At 40.8% G+C, this 19,728-nt stretch overlaps 1 protein-coding gene across 1 annotated transcript; it reads right to left on the bottom strand.

Moving 5' to 3' along the window:
• Window positions 1-1,675: 1,675 nt before the first annotated feature.
• Window positions 1,676-18,953, bottom strand: syt14a (synaptotagmin XIVa; the record flags this gene model as incomplete). Its single annotated transcript, XM_083907970.1, has 7 exons — window positions 18,839-18,953; window positions 15,056-15,286; window positions 9,396-9,667; window positions 8,856-9,305; window positions 7,748-7,937; window positions 6,275-6,331; window positions 1,676-1,989 (listed from the first exon to the last, which is right to left on the bottom strand). Exons 1-7 carry the CDS (start codon window positions 18,936-18,938, stop codon window positions 1,676-1,678), a joined length of 1,614 nt encoding a protein of 537 aa, XP_083764096.1. The 5' UTR covers window positions 18,939-18,953.
• Window positions 18,954-19,728: the final 775 nt, after the last annotated feature.

The following is a 19,728-nucleotide window of genomic DNA, read 5'->3' as shown; positions in this document are numbered from 1 at the left end:
GAGACAATCAGAGATTGGACTATTTTGTTCGGAATAATCAAAAACCATATCACATCCAGCAAGAAAACGAAGCACCTACTAATACCACAGCCGCTCCATGTCGTCTTTACTGCACCTTTCCATTCAACACTCGCACATACACACACACACACACACACACTTGGTAAACACTGCACAAAGCTAGTTTTCACCACAACCGCAGGCACAGTAAGAAGTATATTTGTTGTCGTCTGAAAATGAAATGAAGTGAGAAAATGGCCTCGGCTAAAAATACATCCCATAACCCACATTCTGCAAGTGCACTGATGTACTGTACACTGAGGCTCCACTGAAAGCCAGAATTTCCCTTCACTGAGTTGGAGTGGGGATGTACTGTGTGTGCGCGTGTGTGTTCTCAGTAATTATTGATGCAGAGGTGTGTGTGTGTGTGTGTTCTGAGGGTGTGCCTGTGTCTGTTTTTGAACTGGTCTACTTAGAAACTCATAAATTGACTAAAGCATAAGGCAAGGTTTTTTTTTTGAGGGTGTTTGTGTGTGCCACATCACTTCCATAGCACCAGAGCAGGCAAAAGAGGCTTACAGGCAGGGCCGGCCCAAACCTTCATAGGGCCCTAAGCTGAATTTGATTTGGGGGCCCAGCACATAGCTGGTGCTCGACTATTGTTGATACCAATGTAACACTTTAAATTGTATTATTTATAGTTGTGTTATTTGGCTTTCTTGTTTTTTTTTTATAGTTCTAGCACTAAGCTAGCTGCTTTGAATGGTACCTGCTCTGGCAAGGTTCCAAGTGAGCTGAGCCAAGACTAAAATATGACGTCAACCGACTGTCGTCCACAGATTGGTCAGAGTATTGTCATTGGAAGAGCCTGCAACCTGTATTACCTTGGATTGCCATCAGGGGGCAACACCAGTGATGGTGAAAATACATTTTTAAGTGTCCATTTTTCAGTCTCATAGTCATCTTTAATACAGCATGGTCCTTTGAGAATTATGACTCAATTAACGATTAAATAGAAGACGCTTTCAAAAAAAACGGCAAATTCCCAGGCTTCAAACTGACTGTGTACGAACCAATAAGTAACTTTCATCACTCATGCTGTTAAACGAGGAGAAAGACGGATGTAAACTTTAACTATGTGCCATATCTCTAACAAGACCACGAGATAAATTGGTGTTTTTTATTTCACTGTGGCTTTAACGTATGCATTACTACTAATTCCTGATATGAGACATTAATTTATGTAATTTTCTTTAAAAAAAAACCCAAACATTTTTAATAATTCACTGGTTCTATAAATGCTAACACAAATAAATATTTGGAATTGAAACATTAAAGATAACTTTGTTTGAGCCAGAGTGTATGGGTACACTTCAGGCCCTATCTTAATAAATGTAAGCAATTAATTAACAAATAAAAGTGCCGTATGCATGAATTTAAAGGTAATTACGTGACAATCCTTGAAAAAAAAAAAAAAGAAGCAGATTAAATCAGATGACTTGCTCTTTCCAACAGCGCAGCTTCACACCGGGTGTCGTGAAAATGTGCGAGACACATGATTCTATCCCATTCTTCTATCGCTGCTCAACTCATCCGTGTCTCCCTCCTCTGGGACAACAACCTGCTCTGTGCTGTCACACAATTGCACTTTCTCAGCTTACGCCCTCCGTTGCCGTTAGGACTCCAGCAAACTGTGCCAGTGGCAAACCTGCTGTCCTTTGGACTCTTTCATCTGCGTCCAGTGGGTGAGCTCCTCCTCTCCGGAGCTGTTGAGACCGAAAGAAATCCAGCCAATCGTCTCCTTGCGCTTCATGCTGCGCTTGTTGTAGACGGAGAGGATGAGCGTGACGTCCGATAGCTGGAAAAGAGCTACCTGGAAAACAAACGTCTCTTTGTAGGTTGGGTTGGGCTGACCCCGGCAGATGGATGTCTTACACTTTGACATCTCGTGGCCCATGGAGTTCAGTAGGGTCAGCTTAACATATGTATCTGTGGAACACAGATGAAAGAGTAGACATGTTTTAATCACCATAGTTCAACATGTTAACATGTGTTTAGGGATCTTTTGTGCAAAATCCTCATGTCTCCACTGTTTATTCTCTATGCATAGAAGAATCTCCACCCGCTGCAGCCGTGTTTCCTTTGCAGCAAAGTACAATAAAGTGTTTATTCTTGTCAATGTCACTGCAACTGATCCTAGCCAAGTAGGATGTGGTTTTCTCCACAGACCAAAAACAAAGCACAGCATTGAGTGTTCCTGATGACGGAGTAAGTTAGTGCTAGTGCTTCAATCAGAACATATATTCTGGAGCAAATGAAATGAATTTGCCTCATCGGGGAAGCCCTTCCACGACATCATGACATGAGATGTGCCCTGGGCAGTGTCCCAAGACCTGCTCTGTTCAACTGATGCAACCAAACATTATATGTGAAGACAATTAAATAACGCTCTCAGATTGGGGTCAAAAAGTGAAATACATTTTAAGATCTCTGGACAAGTTTCTAACAATAATTGAGAATAATTTGTATAGAGCAATTTCAGCACTGATCATTTTAACCTGATTGACGTTTCACAGAACCAAAAAAGAATCTCAATAAATATCATGCATTTAACTGCAATAGAAACACGCAAAAAAAGAAAGACATGATCAATTTGCCATTATGTAGTGATTCAGCATTCAACGTTGCCTTATTCAATCCCTATGCATGCAGAAATCATGGCGTAAACTGAAGACACAAATCCAGCTGAAAGTAAATGAGGCAAGACTGGCAATCACAATGGGCCTTTGAGAGGGTTTCGCCCCTCGTCTACAACCAAGCTCTGTAATAATACTGTGTATTATGTTTCTGTCTAGGAGAGAGTAGAAGGAATGAATTGCAGAGGCTTTCATGATGTCGAGTGCCAGCTGCCTTCCAACACCGAGCTCGCCGCCGTGAATCACACATTCAGTTGCTCCCATTGACATAAAAGCACAGTGAAAAAAATAGCCTTGATTTCTTTTTTGACTGCTGCTGAATGGGCTGTGTAGAGCTGTGGATGTCTTAAGTGGTCAGCAGCGGTGATGCATGGCTCTTTCCTATTGTTGCTGAATGAGAGGGGCTGCGACTCGTGATTAACTTGACTCCTCGGCTTGGTGCTGTTTTGAAAATGCCAGAAAAGAGGCTTTGAAATTGCTCCACAGCTTTCACTGCGCTCCTCACACTTTTCACAAAGTCAATCAAGGCCTTCATGAGGATTTTGCACAAAGATTTTTTTTTTCCACTGTTACCAGATGTGATTTCCTCCCCCCCCCCCCTCCTTAATGTAATTTGAATACTATACAGTATGTGGTTATGCTATTCAGGAAAGCACAAACAATATCAACATCTGGCAGCAAGTCATCGGTTACAGACATTCATGAATACATAAAACATGGATATTAATGGAGGACAGTGACACTAATCTATCCCAGAAGTCCTGTTTCTGTTACATGTGCAGAAAACCCAAACTCGAGGCATGCCAAAGTGTCGTCTACAGTTTGAATGAAGCCAGCACTCTGTGACACACACACAACATTTGCTCCTGGCTGGCCTTCAGCCACAAAGCAAACCAGATTGAGTTACCATGAACAGTGTTATTTCCCAGGGCTCGTCCACACGGAAACAGATGTAGGTCAATACGCAGTTGTTGTTTTTTAAAATCATAATGGTATCTAGTCCACAGGGAAACAGCACTTAGGGAGTATTTCTTGAAAACAGTCCCCATAGTGGGACAATCTCAAAATGCCACTCCAATTACGCTGCTTTAGGAAAGCAATGTCACAGTCCCACCTCTCTCTTTCATTGCCATTCATTGGCCCTATCTTTGTCGCTGTTGTCCTAATCATACTCTTGTGTTTGGAGATCGTTTTGGCAGTGTTGTCAACTACTGTCAATAAAACATAAATTAAGTCCGTCTGCAAAGACGCTAGATATCAAGTTCAGACACGAGGGTGAAGAAAATATTTAACTGTTGACGATTAACAGCGAAACTAAATCGTAAAATAAAGAGAGGAGAAAACACAGAAAATATTTTGGATGAGTGATTGCACACAGTCAGCTGTACTACACATCCACAGCTCTTTCTGGTCCGTGACGCTGTTTCTGTCTCTCTGTGTGTGTGTGTGTCTACAGTCAGAACAACTCTCTGCCCACATTAAACACACACTAGATGAATCTCACTCTTGTGGCAGAACTGACCACTTCCTACTCAGAGAGTATGATTATGCCAGAAAGTCATGACTCGCTAGATTTGTTGCTAGTCACTTCTTTATTTTTGTGAAGTCGCTGTGGGTCTGTAACGAGGCTAAATATAGCGACAAAGGCACTAAGTTGTCAAAACTGGTTAATTTTTTGTGGAGCATTGTCTTCTCCATTTTTACAGGCCTGGCATTTGTACTACAGCATTTTGAGGGTTTCCGCGTGGATGGAGACATTTCCTGACACAATTTTGTGTTTACAGGAAGACAATTTTTCAAAACAACAAAAGAAAAAGTTCTGTTTCCGTGTGGATTTGGCCAATGAGTTCCAGGCAGTCACAGAGGCACGAACACAGGAGAAACATGACACACAGTGGAGAGTGGTGATAGAGCTGCATGCAAAACAAAGACATGAGCTATATGTTCAAAACTGTCAGAAGCAAAGGTGACAACAAGCAGTTCATGGATCAATCTTCATGGATGAGAGTTATCATTTTGAAGTGCAAGTGCGTCACTGTATTGCAGTTACATTTGTGTTGAGAGTGAAACAGAAAGATTCATGCTACTTTCAGCCCCGTTTGTTAAAGGTGCCATATGTAAGAATGTGTTACTGTTACTACATTCAAATTCAAAATACCGAGGTCTTTTAGGTTTCATTTTCTGACGTAACTGGCAACCAGTGGTTGCTCGACAGCTGAGACTCTACTGACTGCAATGATTGGTAGACGACGGTAGGTGGCGCCACATGCCAAAACATGATTTCAAAACATAAACATGATTAGCAGTCTGCAAAATATTTTTTTTAATGCAAATATTTTGGCCGTACTGTTGTTGTTGGTGAGTTTAGTTTGTTATATGAACATTATTCCTGAGTCTCTGTGACATATTAGGAGGATTTTATGGCCAGTTGCTTTAGATTTATTACATAATGCACATTTAACTATGAAGCTTAACCAGGTTAGCTTAATATTTAAAAAAAAAAAGCTAGTTTGACAAAAATATGTAAAATAAATTAAAAATAGAAGGAAAAATACTGACAACCTCGCTGTTGCTAACTAATCTTGGAATACCAAGTTTTCCATTATACCTCTCTTCCTTTTTTGACTCCCTCAGGCATAAGTATGAGAATTTAGGCTTTAAGCTAGCTAGTTAGCTTTTTTCTGCCCGAGGCAAGAGCCTGATTTGTCTATCCCGTTACAACTTTCCTGCTGTCAAGAACCTCTAGGGCTCCAAGGATGGATTGCTGAACGGGGCTACCGCCCGCTGAGCCAGGGGCCCAAGGGCTTAGGAGGCCCTGAAGCGTAAGCCTCTGCATGACTATTCCAAAATCTTCGCTACTATGTTATTCATCCCTATATTTTAATGGGGCCCTTAAACCAAATAACACTGGTTATCACTTATGTGATGTCCTGTCATTCATATACCACGGTTTATGTTCGTCGTCCCTTGTGTCTGAAAGGGGCCCCTGTTATCCACCCCTGAAGTCTGGACTGACTCAAGTAATCTGACATGTCTAATAACCATATTGTCAGAATCATTTTTATAATTATTATGAGCCAGGTATGCATATTTGTGCTAATTCTATAAACTGTTCAGCATATTTTATGTGTTATGTTCTAAGCTGTTTCTTGGCCAGTTGCAGTGCATCATGGATTCCTAAACTCACCAATTTCATTGAAGACTGTGAAAAACAATCCTATCATCAAAGTCTCTGGAAGGAAGTGGATAAATGTGTTTTCCAAAAAGTCAAAAAATTATTTACATGAAAATGATATATCATAAAATCTTGTGTCTGAAGAGCACAAACATTATCAGTGACAATTGTGCTCTTGCTTCCTCTTACAATCTTACAATGTTCTCACAATTTCTTGTAAAATGTTGTGTGGATATTTATCCTAGCATGTGAATTAAATACAAATTAAAGTCAGTTAATCTAAATTACAAATGCTGAGCAGTGGATATGTGTTCAATTATCTGCATCCATGAAGATAGTACATAAAACGGTCCAGGGTTGAACATGAACAACACCTTACTTTGGGACAGGAGCAGGAACTCACCTCTGATAATATAAACCTGTCCACCTATCAAGTGTTTTAGACAACAGAACAGCCCATCTGACAACAAGGGTTGGACAGCAGTAAGAAAAACAGCGGACCGAGATGTCAAAAAAGGCAGTAGTGGGAGAGAGAATTTCAGGTGCAGACATAACAGAAGATATGAGGGAAGAGAAACAGGATCAAAAGACCAACAGCAATGCACAAAGTTCAACAAGAGGCAGTTTCTGTTTGAACTTGCTCCTCGGATCCCTGGATACTGACTGAGGAGGTTGAAAAGCAGGGAAACTTAAAGGATCAAACCAGAGGAAAACTGAAATACAGGAAATGCAGCTGGGATAGAAGGAACCATTTGTTGTATGAAGAAGCTATAAGGTGTGTATGGATTATATCTCACTCGGTTACATTTGGACAAAAGAAAGCACTTATAGTGGCCCTCACACTGAACAAACCATTTTATTTTGTTGTCCGGTTTGGTATAGTACCGTAAGGTTTGGAATGGTAAAACCCTGGGTCAGGCTTGCATTTCAACTGACAGCAGTACCTACTTGGTAGGAGGGGTGAGAACGCTACATAACAATGGAGGACATCCAGCAGCTCTTCTTTTTCCTGCTCGGTTTGTGGCTGTTTGTTTCAGCAACTGTGGTTGTTGTGGAACGTTGGGAGCTGGATATTTTGGTACTATTCCTAATGGAAAAGTTAAAAAAAATACATACCGTACTTTACCAAACTGAAAAGTTCACTCGATGGAAACAACTATAGATCAATTTAGTCTCGCTGGGTCTAGTGGACCTTTCCCTTGAGGTAGCTGAAAATAGAGCTGCTGGATGTCCTCCTTTGTTGTCTGTTGTATCGTGTTCGATGTCATCGCACCGGTACGACTTCTTGCTGATGCAGCCATCGGGCACACAGCCCACACCCCACCTACTAGGGGTGTCACGATCTCGATTGTAAATTGAATATCAATCGAAACAACGTCACGGTCTCGACCTTTGAAAGGTGGATTTGAAGATTTAACCACATCCCCAGTGTGACGTACTACAGCTGTGACAGACGTACTGGTCTCGTCTTACTACAAACGTCTTACTTCAAAGTGTGATAATGTTATTGGAGGTCAGTGCAGTGGGTTGTTAAAATCGAACATTTAGGGAAAGAATTTGGAGAATCGTGACACCCCTACCACCTACATTACCAAGTAAAGATACTATTCTCAGTAGGTTTAACATTCCAAACTGCTCTGCACCAAACCGAACCATGAGTTAGCTCTAGCATTAGCCTCAAATGAGTATTTTTCTAAGTAATGCAATTTAACACAAATGATCCAGGAGCATGAAGTTACATTCAGTATGAACATATGATTACAAGTTGTACTATTGCTGCCCTGACGTAAATCATCCCCATATTCACCATCGCTACATTCTCAAATCTGAAATAAAACACTTCACTGCTCAAAGTACACGTTCTAAGGGTACTTACTGGGTGGCTTGTTGGCAGCTAGGTTTTTGAAATGGATGCCTTTGATGATCTCCACAGAGAGACGTCCTGTTGTGGCGTTGTACACCAGGCCCACCAGGATCTCAGGTGAGGAGGTCTGACTTACAGACTGGAATGACGAGGCACTATCAGTGCATGTCATGTCTGAGAGGCTGACCTGGGATTCACCACCCTGGAAGCATTTACAGACATTCAGAAATCTTGTTCTTTGTGGTGTAACCTCTAAATCCTATCCTAAAGATGCAGAATCAAGAATGCAGTTTTCAAGTCCATATCCTACTGGATGTTGATTAGGAATCAGATAATGCAAAGAAAATGACTTTATTAACTTGACTTTTAACTTTATTTGATACTACTTTTAATGCTTCGAAACAAACTTTGACGTAATTTGACATAACTTCACAATGCAACAGCACGTGTTAACATATGCAAACAGTTTGACCTCAAAGAGGCAGAGTGATTCTGTGACACAGGGAGGCAGCTGAATTATTTCTCACCAACTGAGCTGCTGCTTTGTGTATTTATTAATTTCTATTTTTAAAAGTGTGACACCCACCCCCCCGCTTGTGCACAGAGGTGCGTGAGATTCTACACACAATTAAGCTAATTAATAAAAATGCTGACAGTCCTATAAAAATAAACTTTTATGTTAATTTATGCCAAAAAGTCATTACAAATCTGATGAAAATATTGTATCCCACCATTCACTTACCTAAGTGCAAACTTACACCTACATCCCCACTAATTACCTCAGCTGAGCTCATAACACATTGATTTGGAAGTCACTGTTAAAAACTAAATCTGTCCTTATATTCTGTAAAGCTGTAACATATAACCTCACTTTAAAAACATGCAATCACATGAAAGATCAATTAGAAAAGAGGACAATTAACGAAAAGTGTCAATGCTTGAAACAGGGTTCCCACACATTGGTTTACATCACATCGGCAGTGGGAGACATTTACCTAAATATCAACTAAACAAGCACTTTCAATGACGTGTGTCTAAGGCAATTTTCACAAACATTTAAGGATTTCAAGGACTTGTGGGAACCCTTTTGAAAGCCAACACCTGCTTTGATCCTACTTACCAGGAGAACACAGCATGAATCCAGAATGACTGGCACTGATATTTTGCCCTGAAGGTTGAGCTTGGTGAGGTAGAACACCTTTTCCCCGAGCACCTTCTCCTTCTTCATCCGCCGCATACTGTAAAGGCGGAATCGGATGGCATAGTTGCTGATCATCTCGGAATTCACGTGGCTAAAGTGGAAGGTTTCCGTGAAGACGGGGCAGGGGCCTCTCTGGATCCCCGTCTTTGCCCTCTGCTTCTTGGTGGGCAGCAGCACCAGGTGGACCTGCCAGGAGAAGTTGCCGGTGCGTTTGTGGGCGGGAAGGTCTGTTACTGCCATGATGGTCACTGCCAGCTGTTGCTCATCTGAGTCGTAGTCAAACACCACATCCAGGGTGCCAAACTTTGTACCAGGATCTGGTTCGTAACCTTTAGGGAACCGTACTGCTGATCCTCGGGCTGACATGTCCTAAAGAGATTTTCAATATATTCAATGTGCATGTCACACCAATAAACCGGCTCTATACTTTAAAATGTACTGATATAATATCACCGTCACCTCTGGGCTGAGAACAGCAGTGCTGTCACTGGGTACATCTTCCTCATAGCCCTTGTTGAGGTAACTCTCAGTCTCATGGCCATCACTCCCCTCACTGGGACATTTGCCGAAGGACAGGTGGGGACTGCCGCTGGTCTGAGACAGATCACACTTGGCGTCTCCCAGGTCGGACAGTGTGCAGGACATCCGTGGAGAACCATTCTCGTCCTGGTACGGCGGGGGCTGAAGCTCATCCAGTGGTGGTGTGCGTCTCATTCGTTGGATGCAGTTGACTAAGTGAAATCAAGAGAAAATTCAAAGAAGACGAAAAATATGCAAAGCTGTGTGTAACACACCAGATTGTGAGGCACAAGTCTTAACCACAATCTGTGGTTAACACAATCCTAGTTTGACCAGGCCTGTCTGTGTATAATTTGTAGTTTTCTGCTTGAATGGTTGGTTGTCTCTGTTGGCTAAGTTGAGATAACCAAGATTAAGTGTTTATTTGTTGTTGATGTAACTCATTTTTTTCAGGACTGTGTGGACACAGGAGTCTAATCGCCAGTTCTAATTTTAAAATCAGATCTGTGTCACTTCAGTATGTGGTCCTTGATCAGATATATATCCCAATATGTGGCCATGTGACATGAATGTGAACCGACATGACAAAAGTCATTAACCTGGATTGCAAAAGCACAGGAAAATCAAACAACAATGGAGGACAGTGCCGTCCTCTACAGCTACAGCCACTCTCTAATTTGCTGAGATAGCTTATGGTTCAGAATTTCCCCTTTCAGGTACGATAAAGGTCATGCAGATGCAATACACTTGTACAGTAGTTTGATGGCTGTGAACCATCAAAACTGATCTGTATTAATCAGGTTTAGGATTTAAACAATGTGGCCGCTGCTAGCCCTGTGATAGCTCAATGTCAGGTGGCGCCAATCCAGTGTAAATGTGAGAGAAGTTATGATTTTCTCCACAATGATGCTAAAACTCATGTTAACCTGCTAAACAACACATGTAATATAGGATTACTTGTATATGTAGCTTATTTTGTTGTGCCCTGGAAACTATCATCATGACAATATACAAGGAAGATTATGGACATACTAACCAGGCCTGAAGTTTAACAAAACATGTCTTTGCACGAATATGCTAGTTTTATTTATTTGCTGGCAGAAAACAGACTAAAGACTACTCAATTTGGAGCGACGTTGGGTTTTTCTGAGTTATGTTGAGTATGATGCACAAGAATATTTAGTGCAGCCTTTATTTTCACTGACAAATGGCATGAGAGGATTAAGTGGACTGTGAGAGGTAGCTTCTAAAAGCACAACCTACATGAAACATTATGCACCTTTGAAGCAATGAAGTGAACATATCTTAATCTGCCAGACTGAATGCCTCAAACCTTTGCACACAATTCAGTTGCCCACAAGGCACAGAATAGAAATATTGTGCATCTTTGTGGCCCATATAAAGAAGCTTAAAAACACAGTTGACAGCCACATTCTCGTATATCCTCCATGTCCAATGTGGATGCAGAAAAATTAAGCAACCAATTTGTATACTCCCATCAGCAGACCTGGCCCAAGGCATAAGAGAACGAGATATCTCCACCCGGATTGGAAGACATAGACGGAATGGAATAGAAAGTTTGCTCATTTAGTGCACATTTGCACTTCTGTTCCAAGTTTCAAAAAAACAAAGTCATTAAACTGGGTTGAATTCAAGTTCATTATCACCACACTCAGTGTTTCACTTTGAATATGAATGTGCAAATTAATGCTAAGCCACATTTATGCTTTTACTGCTGTCTAAGGTTAAAAAAAACACATAACACATAATTCATAATGTTACATTTGTATCAATAATAGTCAAGCACTGGCTATTCCATGGTGGTGGAAGGGGCCCCCCCACATCGAATTCAGCGTAGGGCCCCATACAGGCTTGACCATAGGGACACATGGGACACACATTTCTTTCTGTAACAAAGAAAACAAAAGTATAAAATCCCCTCCTTACACTGTCCTCTAACTTTTGGAAAAAGCCACACATTGTTCTAGCTTTCCTCCCAAGTTCTTCAAACTTTCTCTCTTAATAATGTCAGTGAGACACAACCTCAAAGTGGCACATATCAGTGGCAGGATGGAGGCAAGGAGTCTTAACTAAGTGTCATGGAGGATTTGATAAAAGGAGCAAAAATCTACTTTGAACAGCTTTTTTTTCTTTTCTTCCCCTGCTGAGCCGGGGGCGGTTCAATTTGATGGAAGCTGCTGAGTAAAAGCACTATACTCTTTTCTCCAGCCCACTAATTGGGATGGTTACCATTCCTCCTCCTGTCTCACCCACCCTCCTTCCCTTCACAGAGTTTCATCTCCTCTAATGCTGGCAGTCAACTTGTTATGCCTTTTTCTGCCTCTGATATTTTTGAATCTCGACAGCAAAACTCAGGTGTGAATATCTTACACGACAAATTAGATTAATGTTCCGCCTGCAGACAAGTAAGGGGTCAACGTCTCCTTCTTACTCCTTGGTACCTAGTTAGTAGTGGCTCAGGAGTAAGTACTAGTACAATTTGGCCAAATTCAACATATTCTATCGCTGTTTATTACATAGCTTGGTTTGTGATTGGTTGAGGGGTTTCACGCACACACTCTAAAACACTAAATTAAAATTAGAGAATATTATTTGAACATGGCCTTAGAAAACAACTACGTAGGTTTTTGCAAACAAACATTAAATCTATATATAGTAAAGAGAAAATATATGTGATAAATTAAGGGCTGGTGTCATTAAATGAACATGGGATGACAGAGATTAAGATTTATCGATATTGACAATTATCATGATAAATGTCAGATGAATAAAGACTGGGAGTTAATGAAGGCAAAGGAAACCTGTAAATTATGGTTTTAAACGTCTCAAACAATACATTTGTGTACATTTCACAAATTTGTGTGTTTGTGCAATGAATAAATAGTATATTGGTGCATCCAAGAAGACTAGCGCACCAATGTTGTCCAGTCCAAATAACAGCTTAATTGCTTCAAGGTCCATAGGGCCAACAATGTTGAGACCTGTTGTGTTTTAAAATCAATTTAAAATGAATTAAATGCATTTTTCTGAGAGAAACATAGCATTCTCCATTCGCCGCATGACAATAAAGCCACCAATGGTTTAAATAAACTCAACAAAGCATCACGCAAAATGCTAAATTGACACATTTGAGACTTTTGTAATCCCTCTGTCTCTTTTCTTCACAATCCTTGAAAGGACAACATATGTGTGGTAGCACGTACTGCATCTGAACGATGACTGGGGATGAGCGTGAGAGACCATCTAGTGGTTGTGAGGAGACAAACACCGTTTTTGCAGCAATTGTATAATGACAACCTCACAACCGCTGCATTACTTCTTTACTAATGAGGTCAAAAGCAAGTCATGCACTATTTATCCCTTAGCTACAAGTACAAAAATTGCTTTAAATAGAATGTGAAAGACGCTCACTCTCTGAACCCACGGTCTTATATAACGCAAGGCTGCTTCAGATGATTCACCAGTCAAGAACCCTGGAAGAGATTAGAGTGTTTTTGTTTTTTGAAAAACACTGTCAGACACCAAAGGGGCTGAATCCTGTCTGACAATGGAGGACGAACCATATTTGCATGTTTTCATGAATCAGAAGTGGTTCAGTCGTTAAGTTAAAGTCACTTACATAAGCACACATTAAGTAACAAAGGCTCTCACAAAATCAACATATTTCTGCAGTAAAATCATCATTTGATGTGTTTTTTTAAGATTGTCCAACGCCATGGTTCTCAAATTGTGGCATGTGTACCACCAGTGGTAAGTGAACTTCCTCTGGTGGTACTTGGAGGAATACCAGAAATACTGTTCTACTGTATATACCAGGTTATGTGATCAGAGTGGAGCTGAGGAATTTTGACAAGTGTGTGTCGAAAAATTAAACTTAGAGTCACCTCATCTCTCGCTCCATCTTAATCTAATTTCACTATAACAGCGTGTGAAGCATATGTGAGGCAGAGGATGATGATGAGGAGAGGAGGGGATAATGGTGTTACTTAATATAACTATATTTCCTCAGGTGCTACTTGGTATTTGAAAAGTTTGAGAACCACTATTCCAGCAGTTTTTTTTTTTGACACGTGTTGTTTTGTTAATTATTGCTGGTCGCTTCAGGCTCATTGCGGCGCTCTATAGGTTGAATGTTACTATGATTGCTTGCCTATAATAAGAAGTAGGAGTGCTTTGTGAGGTTATTGCAATCAGTGGTCAATTCAGCACCACAAGTACATTAAACAGCTCCTCAGCACTTTCACCAAGCTCTGTTCTGATTGCTTTTAGTCTTTTGCCCTCTCTACTTTTGTAATATACTTAAATAGCGGAAGTAAAATCCACATTTAATATTGTTAGTGTTCATGTCAGAAGATGAAAATCAAAGGAGGAGATTTGATTTTAAGCATCAAGTTGCTCGGACAACCTTAAAGCAAATGTGTACTTCTCTTTGTTGGAGTAAAAGCCTGGAATTCTAACCAGAACGATTTGAAGGGTTGTACAAATATTAAAAACAAAACAAGAACAATGGATAAAATATGTATTGGAAATTTAACTGGATGTTTTAGGTTAGGGGCAGATATAAATAAGAATTATATTCTTCTCACTGCTCCTTTCCAATCATGAAAAGTGTTGTCTCAAAAGTAATTACGGATTTCTATAAGGTATTCTACACTTTCATGAAAGGAACAATATAAAAATAAAGAAAGAAAGATATAGACTAAGTGTGTGCTGTGCTTCATTATAAGTAACTAGTGTACACTGGGGCCCGTCATTATGCACATTCCTGTTTGAGTGATTATCTCCCTTACATAAATGATAGGACTTTACTACTGTGAGCTCAGCTCCCCGTGTAACACAAACTCAGCTTATGTGTGATAAAAGTGGTCAGAAACTATTAATTAAGCTTATGGGCTTTGTTGTTACACATTATCACAATCTCGGTGCTACTGTTTTTGCTTTCGCTGTGTATAGTCGGTTGTCTCTGCACATCACGCCACAGTTGCACTGTGTACTGTCGTTCTGAGTTTAGTCTTTCAGGACTCGGAGAATGGTACAATTACAGAGGCAAACAATTAAGCAGCAGACAATTATTCTAACAGATTAGTAACACAACGGACAGACTAACCCAAATAGGTCAGTATGAGTGTTCTCCTGCTGTTTGGGCTACACTGAAATTGAATGAAAAAAAAAAAAACGAAGACTTCAACCCACCAAGGTAAATAAATGCCTTGTGGTGACACGTCTGGTGGAAGGGAGAGAGAGATGCAAAGGAGAGATTTAGAGGAAAAGTGTGAGTCTGCGGCTGTGCAGCACATTATGCAGACATTTGACTGTTTCACAACCCTCCCACAGAGAGTGTGCTGAATAGGAGCTTGTCTTTGATCACCTCACTGCATTAACTGACTGTGTGTTTTGTGTCTGTGTGTGTGTAGTGTGCGCTTGTGTTTGTTGGCATGGCTTGAGGTGCAGAGGAGTCTGTAGCAGTAACCGATATCACTCCTTCTGTGCACAGTCTGTGCAATAATATTACCTTAAATAACCAATAACCTAAAAACATGCTCAGTGTCTAAATACATCACACAGGTGGCAGAACGTACCATCGTTGGCTGAAGCTTCGCTGCTGTAGCCTTCGTAATCGGCGCTAAGGGCGCTGTACTTTTTGTGGCTCTCCCAGCTGAAACCTCCTGCATGTTTGATGGTAGCGGCCGCCTTGGCTCCTGCTCCGCGGAGGCCCTGGGAGCGGCTCACCGCTTCCTGGTACTGACCCATCAGCTCATCCTCGCTGTCTGAAGAGGAGCCCTGCAGGTCAGCGTCAGCGTAAGCCTTGTCTGTGTGGGGAAACAGGATGACAGCCTGGTTACTGTGGGAGAAAGTTGACTTCTTTTGGTTGACAGATAGCAAACTAGTTGCTTTTACTGACTGTCCTCATGACATGGATAAAATGAGTGAAGGGCCCAGCACCAGCCCAAGCCTTTACGGGGCTCGAAGCTGAATTTGATTTGGGGGCCAGCTCCCACCACCTCAGAGTAGCCAGTGCTCGACTATTATTGACACAAACGTAACACTATAAATAGCGTTATTTACACCAAACCAGTGTCTCTCTTGTTTTGTTTTTTTAACTTAGATGGCAATAAAATCACAAGTGGCCTAATATTAATTCGTACTTTCATATTCAAAGAGAAGCACATAGTGTGTTGATACTGAAACCACTTTGGTTTTTAAAACTTGGAACAGGTGAGCAAATGTGCACTAAATGAGCAACCTTAAACTGCAAAAAAAACCCAAATAACTTAAGCTTAACCCTATTTCGATATCTAATTATTTTGAGTAGTCTGCATTTGTCAATGTGTTACATATCAGTGGAAAAAACATGTACTTCCTACGTGTACCTACATGTTTTCCCCAGAAGGGGGCAGCAGAGCTTCAAAATTATACAATTCCACGCTGACGAATCTCAGCGACTTCTAATGTGTGTTAGGTTCAAAAGAGTAAAGCATAAATAAAAATACAATATTCAGCTCTAATTCAAAACACTTATTGTGAAACTTGCACCTTAGAGAAGACACAAGACACAAGATCATTTCATTACAATCTGCAATCTGTGGAAAAACTGCCCCCAAATTACTCAACAAAATGATACAGAAGAAAATAACTAGACACCAAGAACAATCAATAGGTGCTTACATGGGGTTTCAATTACTTTGTAAGTTCAACTGAAACTGGACTAAATTGATTTTCTCAAAGACAGATTGACACACAGATAATGCAGTCAGGAGTTGAATTACTACTGCATGTAAACAGTCAACTGGAGCCAAACTGGCCTGAGTGCTTGAAGAGATACAACCTTTAAGGCACAGCTTCGAGTCGAGCTACAACCATAGCTTGACTTAAAAGGTACAGTGTGTAAAATTTAGCAGCATTTTCTCGTTATACCTTACCCTTCCCAGCCAAGTGTGTTGTTGAACCTATGTAGCCTTCAGTTTGCATGATTGAACTTATAACTTATTATACACTTATAAAAAAGTAAAATGATTTTATCTTCAACGTCTGGCAAATGTTAATGAGTCACCTAAATGTTACATGCTAGAGCTTTACCTGTGCATGGAAATTGACTGCCACCCTGTTTTTAACTGAATGTTTCCTGGTGGCTTGTGAGGGCTGAGTTGCCCCCCGGTAAGCCCTGCAGGCTCCCTAGTGCCACCAACCTTTTAAACTTTTGAAGCCCTGTGGGCGAGGACAGGTAAACTGCCTTTTGTCTGTCAGTAACAGTTGTCCCCTCACAGGTTGAGAAAGGCCAGGGCCAGTTAAAAAAAAAAAAGGCCTCATGCCACAGTCATTGGCATGGGTTTGCATTTTTATAGTGTAGCTCTTTTTAAGTTGTAGACTATCACATAATCCTTTGTCATGTCCAAAATGACATCCATCTATAAATGCAAGGAACTTCTGTCTGTCAGCAGTGTTGCCACCGTGGCTACTTTGTCGTGGCTACTTTGTCGCTAAATCTGGCAACTTTTTGTGGTGTTTGGAGACTCTCGCGTGAAAGCACGTATCACTCTGCAGTTACTGTGCTCAACAAGCAGGGTGTGTTGCAGGGATCAACTCGCAAAGCACAGTAACCTCCGCAGTCCCAGCCTACAGTCAGAGCAGCAACAACCTCTGTGTCCAGGCTGCTAATGAATCGCACATAGCTGATGCTGTTCCGTCCTGGAGGGTGGGACTTTGAGGGAGATGGAGGTGTTAAAATTTTTACTGAGTGCTGTGAGACATGCACGAAATGCAAGTATAGCTTTAAATTAACCAGAAATACACTCTATACATTGTTAATGTGGTAAATGACTATTCTAGCTGCAAACGTCTCGTTTTTAATGGAATATGTACATAGGTGTATAGAGGCCCATTTCCGGCAACCATCTCTCCAGTGTTCTAATGGTACATTGTGTTTTCTAATCGCGTTAGAAGGCTATTAAAACCCTTGAAAACTAACATGCAATCATGTTAGCACAGCTGAAAACAGTTTTGCTGGTTCTTTGAGGGCAAAATTATTATTTTGAATAAAAATCATTATTTCTAATCTTGTCAATGCCTTGACTATATTTCCTATTCATTTTGCAACTCTTTTGATGAATAAAAGTATGAATTTTAACGGAAAACACAAAAAATTGTATAGGTGACCCCAAACCTTTGAACGGTAGTGTACATATAGATGCATTGTTGAGCAGTAGACAAGGAGGTACAGCGAGATCAAATGTATTCTATTGCTTAACAAAGAACCTGGACTTTCAGTCGGAGTTCACCTCTGCATTTTCATCTCGATCGCAATGTTGGTTCTCGCGATGATTATGCAAAACTGAATATACATTCTCTGCCAACAGCAATCAAGTGCTCCCTGAAGTACCGTAGAAACAACATCAGAAGACACCCTCTCTCTGTGTGTGAGAGTGAGTCGAGGCAGTGAGGAGAAAACTTGGTTATACACATCAGGATCTTAGAGACCACAGTTTGTTGTTTTGGTAATTACTCTGAAATCAACAGGGCGTGATAGAGGTTCCACACATGAGCTTTAATAGTTTTTTCTTTGTCTTTTCTTCACATTTCCGAAACCCCTAATGAGCTACAGTCTCACAAAGCAGCGTAGGCTGAAGTATCCAAGGTGGATAAAGTACCACTAACGTGCCCTTTGTTGAAAACTGGGCACTGAAGCACAATAAAAAAAAAAGTAATGTATTGTGTGAATTTAAAAGAGAAAAACATCAATATGGCTGAATGACTGATGAGTTTTACGACAAATTCCCATAAGAGAAACCTGATGACATGGAATCAGTATTTAGGCATGTTTCAACTGAGTTGGAACAGTAGCAGTTGGTACAGAAAGTAAGGTACATATTTTTTTTGCGTAGCCTTTAAGAATAGCACCAAAATAACCATCCATAACTGTTACAATTCTTTGGCACCCTTCTCTTGGGGTACCAGAGTAAACAGTATGGTACGGTCAGCTGATTGGACGACAGAAAAACATCCCTCCCTTGTGATGGTGTAAATATCCCATAGAAGTCTAGGAAAACGTCCGCAGTCTATTCTCATACAAAGCTTGATGTTTTGTTGACACAAACAGCTACAACACGAGCAGGAAAAAGAGCTGCAGCTGCTGGATGGTCCTCCATTGTTGTCTGTTGTGTTGTTTATTGTTGTCACATCGGTATGACATCACACTATGCCACACTGGGTACGACCCACACCACGTCTACCAAATAAAGGTACTGTTCTCAGTCGCAACACAAGCCTGACCGAGGGCTTTACCATTCCAAACCATTACCGTACTGTAGCAAACCAAACCGTACCATGATGGAAACACAAGCATCTGTGTATATGTGCAGGCTCACCTGGTCGCTCTGTGCTTTTCCTGAACTCATCAAGGCACTGAAGGCTCCCTGGGTTCTCTAGTGCCAACTTGTTGTTGACGTACCAGAAGAGGAAGGTCATGAGGATGATGAAGAGTCCAATGGCCGTCAGAAAGCCCAGCACCTCTGGAGACACTGGAAACACAAAGAGATGTGTTGCTGTAGTTTGGCATTTTAAACATCAACACAATAAGGTCCGATATGTTGGCAGCACAGTCAAGATGGCTCTAGACTGTGCTGCTAAAACTTTCATAAAAAAGGATGTTTCTACTCATCTAGGTGGCATAAACACATAAAAATAATCAACCTTTTTGTTTCATTCTTTAATAATCTATGTAAGAAAATAAGTTGTAAGTAGAAGTAGTCTTCTGGTTTGCTCAATGAAGCCTATCTGGATGTGACAATATATTTTAACAGCCACCAGGGGAGCTACAGTGGCTATTAAATATAGGGGTTGCAAGTTCCCATTTAGAGGAAAGGGGGGCTTCATTTTATGGGAGACATATTACAACCAGTACATGATGCATCTGAGCTGTAACCACAGGCAGCACTATTCGGATGGGATTAGTTTTACATAGAGAGGTGGGGCTTCTCTGTGATTTTAGACCAGTCTGAATGTGCCATGTCAGTAATCGTTACCAGACGATGTCAGTAAAGATTACAGCTACTTTTACCTGGCTAATCCTGTGCTAATAGACCAGCAGTAAATGTGTGTAAATATTCCATCATATCCTGTTTACACGCAGTTTTCCGCAGATTTTCAGATATGGAGGCGCTTGTAGATGCATTCACTTTCGCCCTAGACAGTCAGACATAATCACTTGTGAGAGGCACAGGACTTCTGATTATTTATCTACAATTATTTAATAAAT

Source organism: Microchirus variegatus, assembly GCF_963457635.1.
Source record: "Microchirus variegatus genome assembly, chromosome: 21".
Lineage (NCBI taxonomy): Eukaryota > Metazoa > Chordata > Actinopteri > Pleuronectiformes > Soleidae > Microchirus > Microchirus variegatus.
Note: the sequence above shows the minus strand (reverse complement) of the source record. Positions and strands in the feature narration are given on the sequence as shown.